This window comes from Rattus norvegicus, chromosome 7, assembly GCF_036323735.1.
Source record: "Rattus norvegicus strain BN/NHsdMcwi chromosome 7, GRCr8, whole genome shotgun sequence".
NCBI classification, from domain to species: Eukaryota; Metazoa; Chordata; class Mammalia; order Rodentia; family Muridae; genus Rattus; species Rattus norvegicus.
In genome coordinates, this window is record NC_086025.1 from 9726154 (window position 1) to 9746341 (window position 20188).

The 20188-nt window shown below is 57.2% G+C and overlaps 1 protein-coding gene across 21 annotated transcripts; it reads right to left on the reverse strand.

Annotated features, from left to right (window-relative positions):
• Positions 1–1276: 1276 nt before the first annotated feature.
• Csnk1g2 (casein kinase 1, gamma 2) lies at positions 1277–20188 on the reverse strand. Of its 21 annotated transcripts, none has more exons than XM_063264236.1 (14): positions 12143–12216; positions 8593–8673; positions 7062–7489; positions 4082–4122; positions 3931–4000; positions 3704–3849; positions 3374–3608; positions 3215–3300; positions 3046–3130; positions 2770–2918; positions 2339–2422; positions 2129–2235; positions 1946–2002; positions 1277–1814 (listed from the first exon to the last, which is right to left on the reverse strand). In XM_063264236.1, exons 3-13 carry the CDS (start codon positions 7246–7248, stop codon positions 1948–1950), a joined length of 1245 nt encoding a protein of 414 aa, XP_063120306.1. In that variant the 5' UTR covers positions 7249–7489; positions 8593–8673; positions 12143–12216; the 3' UTR covers positions 1277–1814; positions 1946–1947.

The window sequence follows — 20188 nt, forward strand, 5'->3', positions numbered from 1 at the left end:
TGGCTACCAGCGCGGGCCAAGGTCCTGAGTTGTGAACTGCCATCTCAGTCCCTAGGAGCAGAGGCTGGAGGACTGGAATTCAGGGCTAGCCTAGGGTACATGACTCCTGGCTAGTACATGACATGAGCTAAAGAGATGGTTCAGTGATTAAGGGTGCCTGCTGCTCCCGCTCCCGCTGCTCCTGCAGAGGACCGTGTTGCTGGTACCCGTGCTGGGTGCCTCAGAACACACATGCACACTCAACAATTTAAGATAAAAACAGAACTTTGCTTTTTGAGGCTGGGTTCTCTGTGCAGTCCTGACTATCCTGGAATTCACTCTGTAGACCAGGCTGGCCTCAATTCAAACCAAACCAAACCCCAACTGTATTAACTGCACTGTACATGACGGCTTGCCAGTTTTCTCTGTCCACTGGGAGGCCTCAGGGCATGTAGCTGCTGTCTCAGACTGGCAGGAAGCACCAGTGAGCCATCCCGCCTGCTCAAGTGGATTGGTTTCCGTTGTGTCTGTGTGTGCCATGTCTGTGCTCATAGAGGCTCATGGAGGTTCGGAGGATGCTGGCTCCCCAGGAACTGCTTACACATGTGCTTGAGTGGTGACTTGGGTGCCAAGAATGCAATTCTGGTCTTCTGACTGCCATCTCTCCACCCCTTCAGGTTCCCACCTCCATCTTCCCTTCTCCCAAGGACACACCAGAAGAGGGTGTCAGATCCCATTACAGATGGTTTGTGAATTGAACTCTGGACCTCTAGAAGAGCAGTCACTGCTCCTAACCGCTGAGCCATCTCTCCAGCCGCTTTTAAATTGTTTGCTGGGTGGTGGTATCTGGGTAAGCAGGAAGCCCTGGAGCCCATCCCCAGCAATGCAAAGGGAAACTAAGTGGCACGCAGCAGGCTTACTTCACCCCACCCCCACTTCCTTTCTGCTCGCCCAGGCAGCCTCTTCCCAACTCTACAACAGGCGGGTCTCACTCTCCTCGGCGTTTGGCTTCTGAGGCGGCTTCCGGTCTGCAGCCGCACTGAGGCCACTGCCCTGCAGGTGTCCCATCTCGGCGGGGATGCTGCTCTGATCCAGATCTGTCCATCTGCTTGGGGACTACTAGGTCCCTCAGGTTTGGAAGAAGCAGCCTTCCTGTCCCACTCAAGTCTCACCACAGTCTTCCCTCTGTCCTACGGCAGTGCCCCTCAGTACCTCCATGATCCTGCTGGGTCCTTGTCAGGTCTTGAAACAAGACTTGAATTGTTCTATGGATGGTAAGACCAGGCTCACACTCTGGGAGGGTTTTATTTTCTTTTATTCTTTTTTTTTAAAAAAAGCCCCTAAACTCTACGGCTTCAAGGAAGCGCCAGAGAAACATAAGTTCATTTCTGTACACGACGTAAAGCAAGAACTCAGCTCCCGCGACCAAGGCCTGGCCCTCCCGTGGGACCGCCTCTCTGCGGCCCCGGGCCAGGCGTTAAGGCGATTCTGTCCCATGGGCCCTGCACGCAGGGACACGGGTCACGGCCGCCCTGGCTCTGTAGGGCCCATACCAGTCCCTGTGCAGTGACCATCCCACGCTCCGCCCCGGCTTTGGTGCAGCATTGTGGTAGTGCACTTGCCTCCCCTTTGGTGGCTGAGGCCTCCCCGTGTGATGCCCATGCCCGGGCCTGCCCCCCCTCGAGAAAATGGCCTTTGGATTGAGGGGACAAGCTGGACTTTATGAGCTAACAGGGGCGCAGCAGGGACGGCGCAGCGCTTCTCTCCTGGTTTTAAATAGTTAATGCTCTCGAAGGGGATGACGAGACACGGGTGTAGAGATTTCCGCCAAAGTCCTGTGTGAAGGAAGTGACCCCAAGTCCTGAAAGACGGTGCCTGCAGGTGGGCCAAGGAGCCCCACGCCACTGAGGACACTACCAGCTTCCTAGACACCCGCTTGGGGATCTTGGGCAGCGGCTGCACCCACCCTCACTTATGTCGCTGCAGCGATTTTCTCTTCCTCCTCTTGAAGAAGCAGCAGCACCTGCACGGGTGACAAGGGTGGTGACGGGTTATGTGGGGGATGGTGACCCAGGAGCTGACAGGAGGCGATGAGTTTAACAGCGGCCAGCATGGGCAGGCTCCAGCCGCCGCACCCCCTGGGCCTTACTTGGTTTCATCCGCCACCTCTACTTCTGCAGGGGCCGCGATGGGGGCGTTGGAGTGGCCCGCGGTGGGGTCGTCTGTGTTCAGCTCTCCATTGGTGGAGTTCAGCGCCTGAGGGGTAGTGGCTATCAGGATAGTATCTCTGCTTGCTCTGCAACAGATTTCACAGGACCCACCAGCCCCTCTAGGACGAGCCCGGAGGCGCGGCCCTCACCTGGTTCTTGGTGTGGAGCTGAGCTTTGTCACGATGTGGCGGCTGGGAGGGCACATCAGGATGGACGGTGCCGATAGGTGTCGGCTGCGAGAGCGGATGTCAGGACAGGATGGAGCCCCAGGTGTCGCTGCAGCCCCAGGACAGTTCCTGACCCGCGCCCTGGCCCCAGGCGCCCCTCACCTTGGAGAGGTCGGCCCCTCCCACCGAAGCTTCCACCCAAGCCCTGCTGTATAACCGGGTCTGTGTCACCACCTGCACCCCTTCACCTGTGGGCCTCTCAATCCGGTTCAGTTGAAGGGGTTCACTTCAACTGCTGGCCTCCCAACCAGGGGTACCTTTCTTCTTGTGGGGGACCCATCCAGTGCATGGTATCCCCTAGTGCAACCCTCACACACGAGCTCTAACTCGGAGCTCACACTGCCTGCTCGTACCAGGGGCTTGCCGGCCCAGTCATACTCGTAGTCAAACACGTAGCCGCTGCGGTCGAAGAGGTCGGTGAAGAGCTTCCTCAGGTAGTCGTAGTCTGGCTTCTCAAAGAAGTCTAGGCGCCGCACATAGCGCAAGTAGGTGGCCATCTCCTCTGCGGAAGGGAAGGTCCAGGTTCAGTAGTCACACAGGGAGCCCAGCACGGAGCAGCATGGCTCTGGAGGCGTGGCCTCACGATGGGGCAGCACTAAGGGGGCGGGGCGCAGACACCAGTTCCTTACCCGGGAAGCTCTCACACAGCACCTCGATTGGCGTGGCACGCTTGGTATCACCAATCTTCTGGTAGCGTTCCTTCAGCGTGTCCGCCTGCGTGAGGTGACCGTGGCCTTAGAGTCAGCACCCAGAGTCCATGCCCGCACCCCATCCCCCAACTCGAGAGGCCCCACCCACCTTGAGCCCCTGCCAGGGCAGACTGCCGCGTAGGAAGTACATGAACATGTGCCCTAGCGCTTCCAGGTCGTCCCGGCGGCTCTGCTCTGCGGGGACAGAGGGGCTCAGAAGGTGCCCCGGGCCCCGCCTTCCTCCACCCCTGCCCGCGGCCCTGCTCACCCTTGCCCAGGTGCGTGTTGATGCTCATGTAGCGCGCCGTGCCCGTCAGGCTCTTGTGCTCGCGGTACGGGATGTGCTTCTTGGTCTCAGGGTCGATGTACTCCTTGGCCAGGCCAAAGTCGATGATGTGGATGGAGTGCTGCCGCTTGCTGCCCGGCCGCCCAACCAGGAAGTTCTCAGGCTTCACGTCGCGGTAGATGAGGCTCTTGGTATGCACATACTCCATGCGCGTGATCTGCGGGTGACCCGAGTCAGCGGGGTGGGAGTGGGAGGCTCAGCGCCCAGGCCCGCTCGCCCCTCTCGCTCGCCCGCCCACCCCACCCCTCGCACCAGCTGGATGGCGATCATCAGCACCGTCTTTAGCGTGAAGGTGCGGTCGCACAGGTCGAACAGGTCCTCCAGGCTGGGCCCCAGCAGCTCCAGCACCATGGCGTTGTACTTCCCGCAAGGGCCGAAGTAGTAGACCTGAGGGACACCTTCTGCCAAGGAAACATCGATGCTGGGTGTGCGGAGCCCCTGCCCGCCTAGGAGTGCCGCCCCCCGGCCCGTGTCCTCACCTGTGGTGCTGAGCTGCTTGTAGAAGCGGTACTCCAGATGCAGCTGCGGGGCCCGGGACTTGATGGGCTCCTGCGGGGCAGAGGTCCGTTAGCCAGGCCCTCTTCCCAGGCAAGGGCGCAGGGCAGCGGGGCGAGGGCAGGGCACACTCACCAGTTTGATAGCCACGTACTCATTTGTATACAGGTTCTTTCCTGGGGAGGCAACAGAGAGACTGAGGACTGCGGACTAGCCTCGAGCAGGCCACAGAAGCGCATGGGAATGTATCCCCTCCCATTGGCTGTTAAATGTCTCTGGCCAGAAGGTCCAACTGCCCAGGGATCCCAGACACTTAACTACGTGGCCCCTCTCCCTGCGTGCAGTCATGGGGACATATCTCCCCTGAGTCCCAGCAGTCACAAGAGCCCATTCTCACTGTGGAGGCTGCCCCACAAAACCATACATACTACCAAGATGGCTGGCTGAGGGGATGGAGTGCGCAGTTCCCATGCTAACCCCACCCTGGTGAATCCAGCAGCTGGCTCAGCCCCAGTCAGGTTCTCCTAGCAGGGCTCCCATCTGCTGTCTGAGCACAGCACAGCCCCTAAGCACCCTATGCTCACCTCAGCATCACTAGTCACAAAGACCACCTCCAGGGCCACACCCAAGGGCTACACCCACCACGCCTTCAGGGAAAGGCCCTGCACAGGGCAGCAGAGCCACAAACTTGTGAAGAGCTCCCTCAGTCTGCCTGAGGCCTAGGTAGCCCTTTGGGGTGGTGTCCAGCCCCCCGGAGGGATGCTCACTCCCTGCTTGTCCTGGGTGTCTCCATCACTGTCCAGCTGCCAAGGACATCAGCACGCAGCTCTCATACCAGGCCGAGTTCAGAGGCCACTTCTAGCTGGCTTGTCTCTGTCTGACAGTGATGGCCTCCCATCTCCTGTGACCCACCAAGGGTATGCCAGGTTGTGTAAGGTGAAGCGTCATGAAGTGTCTTCTACGAGGTGGCTCAGTGACAGTCCAGGTTGCCAAGGTCTGGTTTCTACCTCTCACCCTGCAGGCACCTCATGATCTGGGTGAGCAGCCAAGGGGCGTCCCTTGCAAGGGAGCGGGGCCTGCATACTGTGTGGAGCCGGCTCTCATCTGGAGGGCTGCTCAGGTCTCCTTCATGCTGGAGGTCAGGCTTCCCCAAGGGAGCTCTAGTCTCCTCAGCTGCAGCTGCTAATGTCTGCATTTGTCTAACTTTAACCACCTCAGGTCACTCTTGCGTGGCTTCTCCCCGGGGCTTCTCACTGATCCAACCCTGCTCTTCTGCTCGCGCCCAGCACCTGAGGCGTGTCAGAGCACGCAGGCTGAAGGTGTAGCAGCAGGTCAGTGTGGGCAGGCGTGCTGGCCCCGAGGATGCACGTGTCTCCATCTTAGAGGCCAGCACCAGATGCGAGCTGCCAGCCCCAGCTCAAGCTCCCAGAATCCACAGGAAGGAGAGAAATGAGAACCCCCAAAGTTGTTCCTGACCCTCACAAGGTGTGTGTGTGTGGCATGTCTATTCCCCAACATATACACATTGAAACTTTCTTAAATGTGTGGGAGACTGGGGAGTTCAGCGCTCAGTTCTCGGCACACACATGGGGGCTCACAACAGTCCCTAACTTAATTCTAGGGGACCCAGAGCCCTCTTCCAGCCTCCCCAGGCACGTACACAGTGCACAGTGCAGCGACACACACAGGCAAAACAAAACTCTAAAGAATGGGGTGGGTGGGGGAGGGCTAGGCGCAGAGGAGCACACCTCCCATCCCAGCACTCGGGAGACAGAGGCAGGCAGAGCTCTGAGTCCTGGGGAGCCAGGGATGCAGAGCAAGTTCCAGGACAGCTAGAGCTACACAGAGGGACCCTTTCTTACAAAGAAAAGGGAGAAGGGCACACAAAGGGACCAAGTGTGGCCCCATAGTCAGAGGAAGAAAGCTGCACAGACGGGGGCTTCGACTTCCCAATTTAATCAACAATGATCACTCCACAGATCCAAGGCGCTCAGCCACTCGAGGCCAGACCACCAGGCTTCAGAGTCAGGAAGGCAGGAGGGGAGTTGGAGGGTGAGGGCTCAGGCAGGGAAGCAGCTCAGGCTCACCAGGGAAATTAGCTCCTTCAAGGCTCACTCTAACAACCTTGCAGGGGTGGGGGGAGGGAGACAAGTTCTTACTGTGTAGCCCAGGCTAGCCTGCCCTTATGAAGAACACCTGGGTCAGCATCCTGAGGCGTGAGGCTGGTTCACAGCTGGGGCTGGACTCCTGGCCTGGCTCCCAGTAAGCACACATCCCTCCCCACTGAGGTGCTAGGCCTAACCCAGGATAGGGTGTAAACAGCTGACAGGAACTCTGAGCGGGTCCAGTGGTGAGGGGGCTGGCCCTGCACTCTAACAAAGGTCAAAGTGCACAGGCTCCACCCCTAGCAGGAAGCAGAGGAAGCAACAAGCACCTGCACACAGCTCCTTGCAGGGTCTTTCAGGGGTCACACACCTCAGTGCCTGCACGGTGATCTGTACCAGGACCTGACTCGTGAGCCGCTGTCTGAGGCCAGGACCCTGGGAAGGCACTGCTGGCTAGGAGCCCATGCATGGATGTATGTATTCAGGGCTGTACTTTTTCTTTTCTTGTTTTTCTGGCTGTCCTGGAACTCACTCTGTAGACCAAGCCGGCCTCCAACTCAGAGATCTGTCTGGCCTACCTCTGCCTCCAATTGCTGGAATTAAAGACATGGCCACAATGGCTGGCTCCAAGGTTGCAATTTGGTGTCTTATTATGTAGGTAGGAACCATCTTTCACAGTTGGGCTCAGGAGGCACCTGAAGCAACAGGCAGAAGGCTGAGGTCCGAGACCACAGAAAGCACAGCCCCGGCCCAGGGCTGCAGAGGCCCTGCACCAGGCTGGGACCTGTGCTGGCTTGAGCAGGCCAGGGAATGCTACAATACTCTGCTCTGGGGGAGGAAGGGAACCGGAGCCCATGACATTGCTGTCCCCTCAGTGTGGCCAGACTCCCCTCACATGACCACTGCAGGCGAGGTCTGGGAACAGTGGACCTGATGGCCACAGAGCCGGATTCCCTCCTTCCTCCTGAGGGGCCTAGTGACAGACTGGAGACGGGACACACAGGACTCACCTAGGCGAAGCTCCCCGAAATTCCCACAGCCTATCTTCTTGCCGACTCGGAAGTTGGGGCCCACCATCAGGACCCCTGAGCTGGTCCCCGAATTGCGGACGCCGTGGTTGCTCCGATTCGTGCCGGTTTTGGACATTCTCCTGCCCTCCTCCAACTCCCCCTTCCCTCCTTTCTTGTCAAAATCCATAAGTTTGTGGTACCCTGGCCTCTCCACGGTGACTCTGCCGTGAGATCCGAGTGCGAAACCTGAGCTCGCGCCCGGCCTAGTACACCATTGCGCCTGGTGGCCCCTTGGCTCCCGGCTATTGACACCCGGGTACGCTCACAGGCCCGGCCGAGGTGCTCATCTTGGTGGCCTCAGGGTCACTTGCAGAGAGAGAAGACATTCTGCCAACAGGTCCCACCGCCTTAAATCTCGTGGTGCCCAGCTGTGAAGAAACAGAGGCCCAGGTCAGGGCAGAGTACGTGACACGCCTTGGTGGTCCACAAAGACCTCTGAATGTCTGAACAGGATGGGTAGCATCCCTGCCTAGAGGGGACATCGCTCCCTGTGGGGACCCTACTGCCCTGCTCACCCTGGGATAAGAGGTCAGAGATCACAGCAGAGGCTGCTGTGACCAAATGGAAGCTGACAGAAGTGAGAGGCTGGGGTGGAGTGGCCATTACTCTAACTTGCCAGGTCACCTGGTGGCAGAGGAGAGGACATTGGACAGAGGATAGAGCCAACAAAGGGGACCCACAGTTCACACACACCAGCCAAGACAAGGAAAGTGGCAGATGGCAGAATAAATCAGTGCCCAGAAAGGGACAGGAGCCACAGCTGATCTCAGAGGGCAGGTGGAGGGACTCCAATGATGCTGGGAGGTCACGGCACGCAGTGCTGGGTGATCAGGGAGGACTCGGGAGGCCCCAGGAAGTGAGTACTGGCCCCTCCACCCTCATCTACAGCTCTCAGCCCCAAGGCCCTGGCTTTTGCCATCCACCCATGGGCAGCTGCAGAAGTGCCCACAGCGGGGCAGACGGGATGCCTGGAGCACAGTGCTTCCCGCCTGAAGACGCAACGTCTGCAGTACAGGGGTTACTGGACTCTGGGAGGATTACTGGGGTCATTTGTCTTGTGACCAGGGCAGTCAAACTGTCACACACTGTAGGTCCCACGAAAGCTAGGTCAAGAAGCAGCCATGGTTCCTCTGATACTTGGCATTCCACAGCCTGCCAACCTCAGGCCTGCCTCGGCCCAGCTGCTCTCTCCACCCAGCCTGATCCAGGACCTGCTACTAGAGCTGGCCTTCACCACTTTGTAGGTGCTTCTGCTCTCACCCCAGTTTCACCCCCCATCACTGGATGGGAGTGAAAGGGGGAGAAGAAAGAGCTAGATCCCTAAATCTAATTTCTTTCCTTTTGTTTTTTCTTTGAACAAAACTACTTAACCACAGCCAACCCCCTGAACAGCCAACAGCGCTAACTGTGTCTTGGGGCCCTCACATTTAAATACCTCTCCAAAGTCTCCAGAATTGCAAACATCACTCACAGAAACTATCTGCAGCTGGCAAACCACGCCTCCACTAGAGCACTAGGCAAATCAGCCCGAAGCAGCCCCATGTCCCCACACCTGGGATTAAAACAAAAACAGCCTTTAAAGAAACTAAATTTCTAGATTTCTCACTACACACTATGGCACCGGTTGTGACCTCACTGTCCAACTGTGTGCAGATGTAATTCACGTGCGCAGGCAGGTGGCTGTGTCCTTTACCAAGTCTGTCCCTGAACAGGCCCCAGGAGTCGTCCTGCCTCTAGCTCCCTGCCACCGACTAGGAGCGTGGGCAGCCATGCTACTCTTGTGACTTCTCTGAGGCAGGGGCTGCTGGCCCACAACTCTCTGCAGCCAGGCTGCCCCAATCTCTTTTCTTTTCTTTTTTTTTTCGGAGCTGGGGACCGAACCCAGGGCCTAGCAAGCGCTCTACCACTGAGCTAAATCCCCAACCCCTAGGCTGCCCCAATCTCACAGACCTGACGGCCTCTGCCTCCTGAGTGCTGGGACTGAAGTTGCAGCTGCCATGCCTGCTTTTTCTGTGGGTGCTGGGGTCCTCATGCTTCCAAGGCAAGTACTTCACCCACAGAGCCATCACCCAGGGCCTGTGCAAGTTTTGTCTCTATGACAAGATTGTACTCTGTAGTCTCGGGCACATGCTCCCAGGCAGCCATGCAGGGGAATGTGGATGTGTACTCGATCTTGGGCACATTTGCAGGGCTTGCCAGAACCCCACGCTCGGGCAAGGGAGGGCCTGAGGTCCCGCCCCTCCCATCAACAATTTAGGCAGCGAGCTGTGCACTTGTTCGTGCCTGCTCGTGTTTACACATGTTTCTCTGCCTGGTTGTGATGGCAGTGAGTGAGGAGAAGCCACAGTAGTTTCACGTCATCCCACCTGTCCCTGACAGGACTCCCCATACCTTGGCTCTCCTGCTAGGGAATGAGGGAGCTGTCAGCCTGGCTCTGCAGTGGAAAAGTCCAAGCTCCTTCTTTAGCCTCCAACAGGGACTTTCCTCAAGATAAAGGGGACCCGAGAATAACACAGGAGGCATGGGGCAGCTTTACCATGAGGCCCCACAGTGTGGGCAGCTAGCTATATCACAGGTCACCCAGGATCTGCGCTCCACCTACAACACCCACAAAACACCCTAGGACAAGCCAAGGCCTCCCCATCCTTCCTCATCATGGAGACCATGGGGGAGAGGCTCTCCGTGAGCTAGGCCTGCTCCTACCCCTGTCCTCAGGACACTGAGTAACTGCATGGGAGGCAATGGAAGGCAGACCTGGAAGACTGGCACCATGAGACAGATGCCAGTGCTGTGGCCATAAAGACAAAGAAGAGATGGGTATGGATTGGGACCTGCCCAAGGACCTGTATGCCTAACGGAGTGGGCGCAGAAGCAGGAGACTGGCCGGGCTGTGCCCAGGCCAGAAGAACCTGGTAAAGGTTACAGAGCAGAAAAAGCAGCCGCTCTTCACTCTCACCCAAATGTCATTCAGAATAGCCCCTGGAGCCTGTGTTCACATGCCAACCTCCCTGATGGGCGTCTCTTCCCATAGGAAGGACTAACAGGGTAGAGTGCCCACTCACTGTGCTGGAGGCCCTGGGTCCCCATCTCTAACACTTAAACAAAATGTGGGGATGCACACTCATGTCAACATGCAGGAGAATCAGGAGTTCAAGGCTAGCCCAAGCTACATGAAACCCTGTTCACAAAAACATCACAAGTCAACAAAATGGCGGCTCAGGTAATGCTGCCTGGGCCAAATTTGATGACACATGTCTGATCCCCAGGGTCTACACTGTGGAGATGACTGACTCTCACAAGTTGTCCTCTGACCTCCAAACATATGGGGTAATATAGACACACTACCCTTATACACACTAGATTAAAAACCACAAGCACCGCAAGGCCCTGGGTTCGGTCCCCAGCTCCGAAAAAAAGAACCACAAAAAAAAAAAAAAAAAAAAAAAAAAAAAAAAACACAAGCACATAGGCATACAGGGTGCTCTCGGGGTAGCCCCCTGCCCCCAGCATCCCTCATCCATCTGGAGGCATCATTCAGAGACAGAGCCCAGGACTCTAGCCGTAAGTTACCTCAGTCGTCAACCCACACACAGGGAAGGGTCAAAGAGGGTGGAGGGTATGCAGGAAGCACTTGTGTCCTGCCACAGAGCTGCACACACCTCAAGTCCCCAGACAGGACATCGCTGGGAAGTCAGGTGCACTCCCTCATCCCACAGTGCTCGGCCCGGGTGCACCCTTCACAACCTACAAGAGGCCACCATGTGCTGGGTGTAGGGGACGTGAGGCAGCAGCATCAGACCTGAGAGTATGGACACCTTGCTGTGTCAGACACAAGGACCTGCACAGTGATGGATGCCAATGTCAGTAAAGAGTTGTCACCTGCTCATCGCACACTGACACGAGGCATCCCAGGTCACTAGAAGCAGCAGGGCCTCTCTCAAGTTTGGAAAGAAAGTACGCAGATGGAGCTTGGTCCTCAGAGCCCCCAGCAGCAGAGGACATCACCCTTTGTTCTGGGGGAGGACAAGGATGGGTTGGCCCACTGTGTCTTCCTCAGCCTGTCTGGATGGCTGCAAACCAGGGACCTGCGGTGCTGCCCACAGCAGGCCCAGTAGCCTACGTCTGATATGTGGAAGGCAAGACCCAGGTGGAAAACATGCACTGCCATGGTCGGCAGCACCAGCCCAGGCCAGCTAGGATGTGCACGGGGCAGGAGAGGGTAATGGGGCACGTGCTGGGCTGCACTGGGGCACGACAGCAAATGAGAGGCAGAGGAAGGGACCTGCATGGGGCACAAACCACAGGCGGCCTCAGAACAGGTAGGCTGAGGAGGAAGCGGGTCCTGCTGTGCCCTGTGCCTTCCTGGGCCAGTAGGTGTGCTTCCTGGGTAGACATGGCAGACAAGCAACACCAGTCACCTGTACATCTACTGTCCCCATGCATCCTGCAATACAGTTGGGGACACCACAACAGCCACTGCCTGTCCTGTCAGCTCCATGGGGTCATGGGAGGTGGGTAGGCCAAGGAGGCTGTGAAAACTGGCATGAGATAGGGCCATGACTGTGTGGGATGGTGGGCACAAACAGAGGTCACCCAACACATGGACCCCTCCTGTTTACATGAAGAGCTAGGTTGACATGGGCTGTGTGGCCGTCAGTAGTATGAACACATCACAAGAAGGCTGTCACTCCAGCACAAGGGCCAGTGAAACAGGCAGCCCTGAGCATGTGTGGGGTGACCTGAGACCCTAGAGAAGGGGAAATGCCTCTAACCCTGGTCGTGGTTGAACCTTGGAGCTAAAAACAGAGCCCTTGAAAGGAGGGCAGGGCTCCCCAGTCCTGAATAAACTGTCACTGGCCTGACCCACAAGGCCTCGAGTCCAATTCTTTCCCCAGGTCTCCAGAGGTGAGCTCAGCCACAGAGCCAGCTCCATGGGGCCCCGCTGCGTAGGGAGCCGGCCGACAGCAGACTGGACTCCCAGCACAGACACACAGCCCTCCTTGCAAGGCCCCAGCACGCACCTGCCCTGTTCTTTTTGGGGTCCCCCATCTTGCTGGGGCCCTGGCTGCTCCTCTGCCGGAGGCCCCCCGCCCCTTCTCTGCATCTCCACTTAGTGATGTCACAGTCCCTGGCTGACGTCACTGGCAGTTCCCAGGCTAGACCTCGCACCCACCTAAGGGGACAAGCCCTGCAGTGGATGGGGTTCCCGGCTGCAGCCCCAGAGCCGTGGCACATGAGGACTCCCAGCACTGAGTATCCTGGAAGACAACTCAAGAGATTTGGGGATCGAGCCAAGCTGGGAAAGGAGCTGGTGCCACCTGGTCAGTGGGCAACAGAGCTGTGCATTGGGTCTGGATCTGAGGACCAAGAGACATGCACTACCCCTCAGGAATGAGGCGATGGCAGAGGGAGAGCCCTTGAGACTCACACAGGCCTGTATAATGGCTAGGGGGCTTCTCAGTGTCTTGTCTTTGGAGGAAAGCACCTCAATATCACCATGGCTCACCTGTTCCTGGTCAGGAGTCACTGTTCCCACAGGCACAGGAAAACTAGCTGGGGCGGAAGTGGAAGGAACACTATGGTGGTGGTGTGGGAATGCTGGGCTTTGCTGGCAGGGGCAGTGGAGCCAAGCCAGTGTGTATGGGGATGGTGGGGGGCTTGCTGCTGTCCGCAAGGAGCTCACCACCAGTGCCCAGAAAAGGCCTGAGAGCCGGGACCACAGCCCTGGAAAAACCTGTGTATGTGCCAGTGTGACAATGAGGGTGGCAATCATCTAGGGGACCCAGACAGACTGCGGCCTCAGCCACATGAGCTGCAGAGCCTGCAGTGACTGAACACACCAACACAAGTGGGTGAGCACTGACACAGGACAGCACATGGACCTACTGAAGCTGCAGCCCAACACCCCGACAGCCAGTGTACACTCAGTAGAGCAAGGAGCCACTACCCTCCTCGCCGCACCTCTGATGTGCGAATGTTCCCTCTGCACAAAAAGGGGTGGCTGAAGGGAGGACAGCAGGAGCACTCGGCTCGCACTCGGCTCACACACGCATACCAATCAGATCAGAACACCCCACACTAGAGCAGATGGTGTCCACAGGGACACCAGGTCTGAGACCAAGGACGTGCTACTCTCTGCACCTATGTGGGTTGCCATAGGTGATGTGGTGACTTTGCTCCTAGGAAACTATGGGCCGTGTCTGGGACACGGTGTGGCTCTTATCACGAAGGAGGGGGAGGGCAGCATGGAACAGAGACAAGGGTGCCGCTTACCACCCACAAAGCCATGCAGTTCCACTGCCAAATCTAGTGGGGCAGGCCCAGAGCTACAGGAAGACAAAGCAGGGTCAGTGAACATATGGGTAGACAGTTACCTACCACTGACCACCATCTTCTGTGTGCACCCAAAAAGGACAACTCAGCCACAGCAGCAGACCCTGGGTTGGAGGGGGCTGTCTACTGGGAATTCTGGAAGTGTCACCAGGAAGGGTCACAAAAAACTCTGACCCTTGGTTTTCTTTCTGAAACAGAGTATGTATGTAGCCCAGGCTGGCCTTGAACTTGCTGATGCCTCAAGCACTGGAATTACAGGCATGAGGCGAGGTACACTGACTTGGATTTTTTTTGTGTGTGTTTGTGTGTGCTTATATGCCAGAGGTTGGTGTCAAGGGCTGTGTTTCTACATAACTCTCCACCTTATACTGAGGCCATGTCTCTCTCTTGAACCCAAAGCTTGTCACTAAAGCTCCCACAGCCAGCTCAATGTGAGGACGGGGTCACGCCTCCTGGGCCCTGGGACCAGAGGTGGCCACAGTGCCCAGCCTGGCATCTAAGTGAGGGCTGCAGACCTGAGCTTAGGTGGTCATTTACCTACTGCCTTCCCCAGCTGGCCTTGAACCCCAGATCCTTCTGCCTCCTTGCCCTAAGTGTGAAGACCAGTGTAAGCCAGCATCCTTGGTTTTAACATTTTAACAACAGAATACTGGGGTGGGGAGGGGAGCCCAGAACTAGACATTCCTATATAGGTGAAGGTGACCACCAAGCTTGACTCTGAGGGGACATCTGTCCAGGGGACATCTGAGTACTGCCGGAGCTGACATGTGGATGGGCCAGCACACACCCCTGGCCTCCATTGGGTGGGGTCAGGTCATCACCAAGTAAAGCACAGGGCACTGCACACAGCTGCCCACCAGGAGCAGCAGGGTCTGCTCTGCCTAGGCCATGCCTCCTCCCAGGGGCCCAAATGGACAGCCAAGGGCAGCATGTAGATTTTCCAGGAGCCCACAGGGGTATGCCCTGATAGGAAGCACAGGCCTCAGACACAGTGAGTGGGAGAAGACAGGCTAGCGCCTGGAGATGCACACCACCTGCCAGCCCTGTGGGCCTCAGCTTCCCCTAGCCTAGCCCTTCAGTGCCTGGAGCAGCTCTGCTTCCCATGCCCCTCCCCAACCTGCATACACACCTGAAAACCCTACACACAAGCCTAAGCCTGGGCTAGCGTAACTTTAGCCCCAGGGGTGACTTTAGCTGCTCCAGGGTGCCCTTAATCTTTCCCACTGTAACACCAGGAGAATATGCACTGACCAAATCCCAAGAATCAAGGAGTTGAAGGCCATTCTCAGCTACATGGAGGTCAGCCCAGGCCACCTGGGATGCTACCTCAATAGCCTACAGCAGAGTCAAGGATAGTTTCCCTGTGTGTAGTGCCACAAACCTTTGCCCTAGCATTCAGGAAGCTGAAGGAGGCATGAGTTTAGGGCCAGCCTGGACTATATGGTGAGTTTAGGGCCAGCCTGGACTATGGAAGTTATAATCCTATCTCAAAACACAAACCAAGGATGCTGAGATGGCTCAGTGGGCAAAGCTCTCACCACGCGAGTCTGACAACCTGGGTCAATATGGGACCTGTACCAATATGATCCAGGCCAGCCAGGCTCCATATAGAGCCTTGTGTCAAAATCAACAGTGCACGGAGAAAAGCAACCTCACCAAGTTGCCCTCTGATCTCCACAGGCACACAATGGCATGTGGCACCCATCCACGTGTACACCTGAGACACACAAGATCAGTTAGGGGGTTGGGGATTTAGCTCAGTGGTAGAGCGCTTGCCTAGCAAGCGTAAGGCCCTGGATTCGGTCCCCAGCTCCGGAAAAAAGAAAAAAAAAAAAAAAAAAAAAAGAAAAACAAGATCAGTTAGGCTAGCCCAGGCTTAGGCCCGTGTGTAGGGTTTTCAGGTGTGTATGCAAGGCCAAGCACGGTGGCCACAGCACTCAGGATCCACACAGGAGAACCTGGTGTTCGAAATCATCCTAATCCACATGAGCCCTTGTCTTACAAATCTAAAGTTAAAGGAAGCAAGATGGGGTTTCCTCGCACATGGGAGTCGGCAGGTGGTAGCCTGGCTGGAGACTCACGCCCATGGGCCTCCCTGGCACAGACTGTCCTTCTGTCCCCTGGTTTGTGCCCTGTAGTCACAGGCTTGTACAGTTCCATGTGGGACATCCTGGTTTTCGGTTTTCACTAGACTCAATGTGAGGCTGCATGCTGCACTGCACTCTGACCCACCTCAGAGACTCTGCAAGATCTGTCTTTTAACAGGATGTGACCGCATCTGTCTCGCCCTGGTGACGCTGAGTTCTTCTGAGGGGTGAGGGCGTGGTAAGAGGCCCAGGGCAACCTGAAGTTTCGCTCCTTCAGGAAGGTAATGGAGGCTGACCAGCAGGAATGGTCCCCTGACCACTGGGTCCTAAATGTGAACAACCTCCTAGTGTGGGGCTTCTTTCAGAGAAGAAAGGAGGGGAGCCACCACAACCCCTAGCCTCTAATGGGAGCACCCAGGGCGTGGCCTGGGTCTCAGTGAGCAGAGACAGGAACGCCAAGCATCATGTCCTCACTGTCACCAGGCACTGGGTGTCCCTGGGGACTGGGAACCAGGGCCTGCTCCTCTGCCATGTTTGTGCATGGACATAAACATGGAGCCAGGCAACAGATCTGACGGCTGCAGGGCTCAGGCGCAGCTCTGACTGCCACCTGTTCTGGGTGTTCTGTGCCCTCTCTGCCCAGGATGGAGCCTCTTGGTGACAGTACAGTGTGGGGCAGAGCATAGAGGATGGAGTTCATAGGGTCTGAGGGTTCCCATAGACCCACCCAAGGGTGAGCAGGCAGAGTGTCTCCTCAGGTGACCAGGTGGCCGTCCAAATACTCTATGTATGGCTCTGCATCTCAGAAGCCCAACAGCACACACCTTACAGTCAACACACCTCCTGGGGACCAGGATGGGAACAACGTTGACCCACTGAAGTCAGAGCAATTCATGTGCTGGTCCCACACAAGCACTGCTCAACCTCTGAATGACACAGGAGTGGATAGGACAGCAAGGGGACAGAGTGTGTCCTAACCCACAGGGCCACACATGATGGGCTTCCTCAGAGTACATCCATCCCGGCTTTTACCAGCATATTCTCTGGCCCACGTCACTGATATCAGGCTGCCAGACCCTGGTCCTCTTATAGGGAACAGGTCACCTCTCTGTAAAAGGTGCTTTGGCTGCCTCATGGACATCATACCACACAAGCCCCACAAGCCCCAGATTTGGGGTCTTCTCAGCTCACCAGCTGTCAGTGGAGTGCAGACACCTCTGTGAGCTTCGTATCTACAGCTGTGCCAACACCAACCAACAGGCTCTCAGGCAAAGACTGCCTGGGGCACTGACTGGCAAGCCAATGTCCAGCCTACAAGGGCAAGGCTTGGGTCCAGCAAGAGCATGGCCACCAAGCTAGTGCACGTAACTGTGGGTGAACACAGTCCTACCCACTTCTCCACCATGACCTAGCTCCAGGACCCTTGGGCTAGGACCTCCTTCACATGGCCCCATCTGTCCCCCGGATTACAAGAAAGCCGCTAGGGGCTGGAGAGATGGCTCAGCGGTTAAGAGGACTGACTGCTCTTCCAGACGTCCTGAGTTCAATTCCCAGCAACTACATGGTGGCTCACATAATGGGGTTGGGTGTGTCCAAAGACAGCTACAGTGTGCTTATATACATTAAGTAAATAAATAAATCTTAAAAAAAAAAAACAAACAAGAAAGCTGCTGGCCTGCCCTATACCATCTTGACACCAAAGGCCACATTACAGGACACTTAGCCACAGCAGGATCCTACAACCCTGCTTTTCCTCACTCCTCCCACCTGGTTTACCACACAGCCAAGAGCAGGACCTCACCAGCCCCTAGCTCCTTGCAGAAAGGATGTTGGCTGCTGTGGGAAGGGGCCTAGGTGGGCATCTCAGCAGGAAGGAGTCACACAAAATAAATACCGCCTCTCAGTGTCTGCCCTACCTGTGTGTGGCCACACATTCCCGGATCCTGCGTCTCAGGACGAGCATCCCTCATTCATAAGCCACCCATGAACACAAATGTCCCCTGCGTCTGTCTGGCACCACCAGTGTCTCAATTCACAAATGGGCACGCTGGCCTCCTCAAAGCCAGGGATGGGCATGTGGGAGCAGTTCAGTCACCAAGCATCTTACCGACATTCTCTGCCAGAGGCAGTGACTGTATGATTACAGAAAAATCACAAAAATCACATGGTATGACCATGGTGAACACCATGGCTGCCTGGCCTCTAGGATGTGCTTGGAGCCCACAGTGAAGTGACCACTCCAAGGTAAATCAAAGCAGACGAGAGGCCACCTCTCCTTCCAGAAATAAGAAACAAGCAGACACTGCATCTTACCCCACTTGCCTGCAGCAGGCCCTGGAGCCTAAATTGGCTTTGAAGCTCTAGATCTGGCCCTCCCTGGAGGTTCTCAGCACTCTGCTCAGTCCCTCTGGTTCTTCCCCATGTCAGGAAATCACCAGGGCTCAACCTCTGTGGGAAGGGTGTGAACAGTGTCTTGTCCAGGCCCTGGAGACCCAAGGCAGACAGGCATTGCACACCTGTGATACTGCTTCGGGGCGTGGGGGTGGGGACACAGGACACGGGAACAGACCACCAGCCAGTACCACAGACACTTGTTCCCTACACCCAAACAAATCCCCCAGGGCAGGCGAGGGGCAGACAGTGTTCACCCTAGCACCTGAGTTGGTCAGCATAATCTCTGTAGGCAGCTGGGGTTTCTCCTATAGCAACAAGGCCTTTGTGTCTTCCACCTACCAGCTCCCAGAGTCCCCACTTACCCACCGAGGTTCCTGGACAAAGAGCCTCCAGATCCCTGAGGGACGGGCTGGGGAAGCAGACTGCAACCCAGAGCGGAGACAGACAGGTCTCCACCTCCACACCACCTCCCAGACTGCTTCCTGCAAACTGCCATCAGGAGGCCACCAAGATGAAAACCATCTGCCCCCAACCTAGAAGTCCAGGACACCGCAGAAACCACTCTCTGCAGACATTCTTTCGAATCCCATCTCTTACTGAAAAAGTCACCCGTGCACAAAGTTGGGGCCGACGAGGAGGACCGGTCAGGGAAACCAGCAGCCTGCTCAGACATCTCACCCCTCCCACCTTGATCCGTATGTTTCCGGAAAACAAAGCCTGTGGCCAGAGCGGAAGAGGGAGGGCACAGGCAGCTGGGCCTAGAGTTCCTAAGCAGCTCCCTGCAACAGGTCCTCCTCCACCTAGACAGGACCCTCTGTCCCTGTTCCTAAGACCCCCCGGCTCTTCACCCTCAACAAACCATCAGGCCCACAAACAGTGAAGAGTGAACATCAGAGGAAAGGCTGGGAGTGTGGACAGACAAGGAGTTAGAGTCCAGATGGCAGGAGGCCTGAAAACCAGGTGTATAAGGGATCTGGGGACGAGAAAGGAACATAAGGGCGACACAGAGAAAAACATGGGAGGGGGTTGCAGGTGGGCTGAACACCTAGGAAGGAAACACAAGAAACTGGGAAGTCAGAGCGTAGGAACACGGTTGGGGTCAGAGATGGAACACTGAGGCAGAATGAGGTCTCAGGGGGAGGGTGACCGGAAGTGGGGACGCCTGGGTGTCGCAGGTGAGCTGAGCACCCAGGAAACAGTGCCCACTCGAACTCAGGGACAAGAGAGCCAGAGCAAAGGTGGAGACAGGCAGTGAGGGATACTGAGGCAGGGTGACCGGAAGTGGGGGTCGCCCGGTGCAGAGCACCAGTCAGGAATCGTAGGATGAGGACCGTTCAAGACCCGGCGCGGAGTGGGGTTATCCCGGGTCAGTGGGAGTCACGGGGTCCCGACGCGGCGGGGGTGGGGCGCAGCGGACCCTGCGCGCGCAACATTACCTGCGCCCCGCCTGGGGCCCGCGGGCGGCGGTGGCCGAGCTCAGCAGCGCGGCGTCCCCCGCTCCGGGCCCCGCGCACGTTCGCGCTCCGGCTCGGGCCCCCGCTCCGGCTCCCGCGCTACAGGGGCCGGCCTCGGCATGTTCGGCGGAGAGGGCCGGGCTCCGCCGCTCCCCCGCGCCCGCTCCGCGGAGCCCCCGCGCGCCTTACGCCGCCAGCGTCGGCCAGCGGGGGGCGGCGGCCTGCGCGCTCCACTGCGCAGTCGCAACCCGGCCGCGAGAGGCGTGAGCGGTTACGTCACAGGGTGGGGCGTGGCCTTGAGGCAGGGAACGCGGCTTTACGACAATATGGGTATGGTATTTGAGGGGGCCGCGGCACTTTACGACGATCAGAGCTGTGGTTTGGAAGCGTGGGTGGAGCTTTACGACAGTGCGGGGGGCGTGGCTTGAAGAAGAGCGGGGAACTTTAACCACAAGGTAGGGGAGTGGCCTAGAGGCAGGATGAGCGCTTTACGATGGGTTGGGGCAGTGGCCTGGTGATAGGGCGGAGCTTTTACCACAATAGGGTGTAGGATGGAGGAGAGCGAAGCTTTATCATAAAGCAAGGGCGTGACATAGGAGCGGGCACGCCGTTTTGCGACGGCGCCTGTTGGTAAAGAGTCGCCACGCTACGGCCGCCGCGCTTTGCGGACAAGCCGAGGCCGCCGGTCCTCGGGTCCCGAGGGACACCAGAGACTAGTAGCTACCGGAGCGTACCTGAACTGTGAATAAGACCAGCAGCGGCCCCACCCTTGTGGGGCGGGGTTTACGAAATCCTCCAG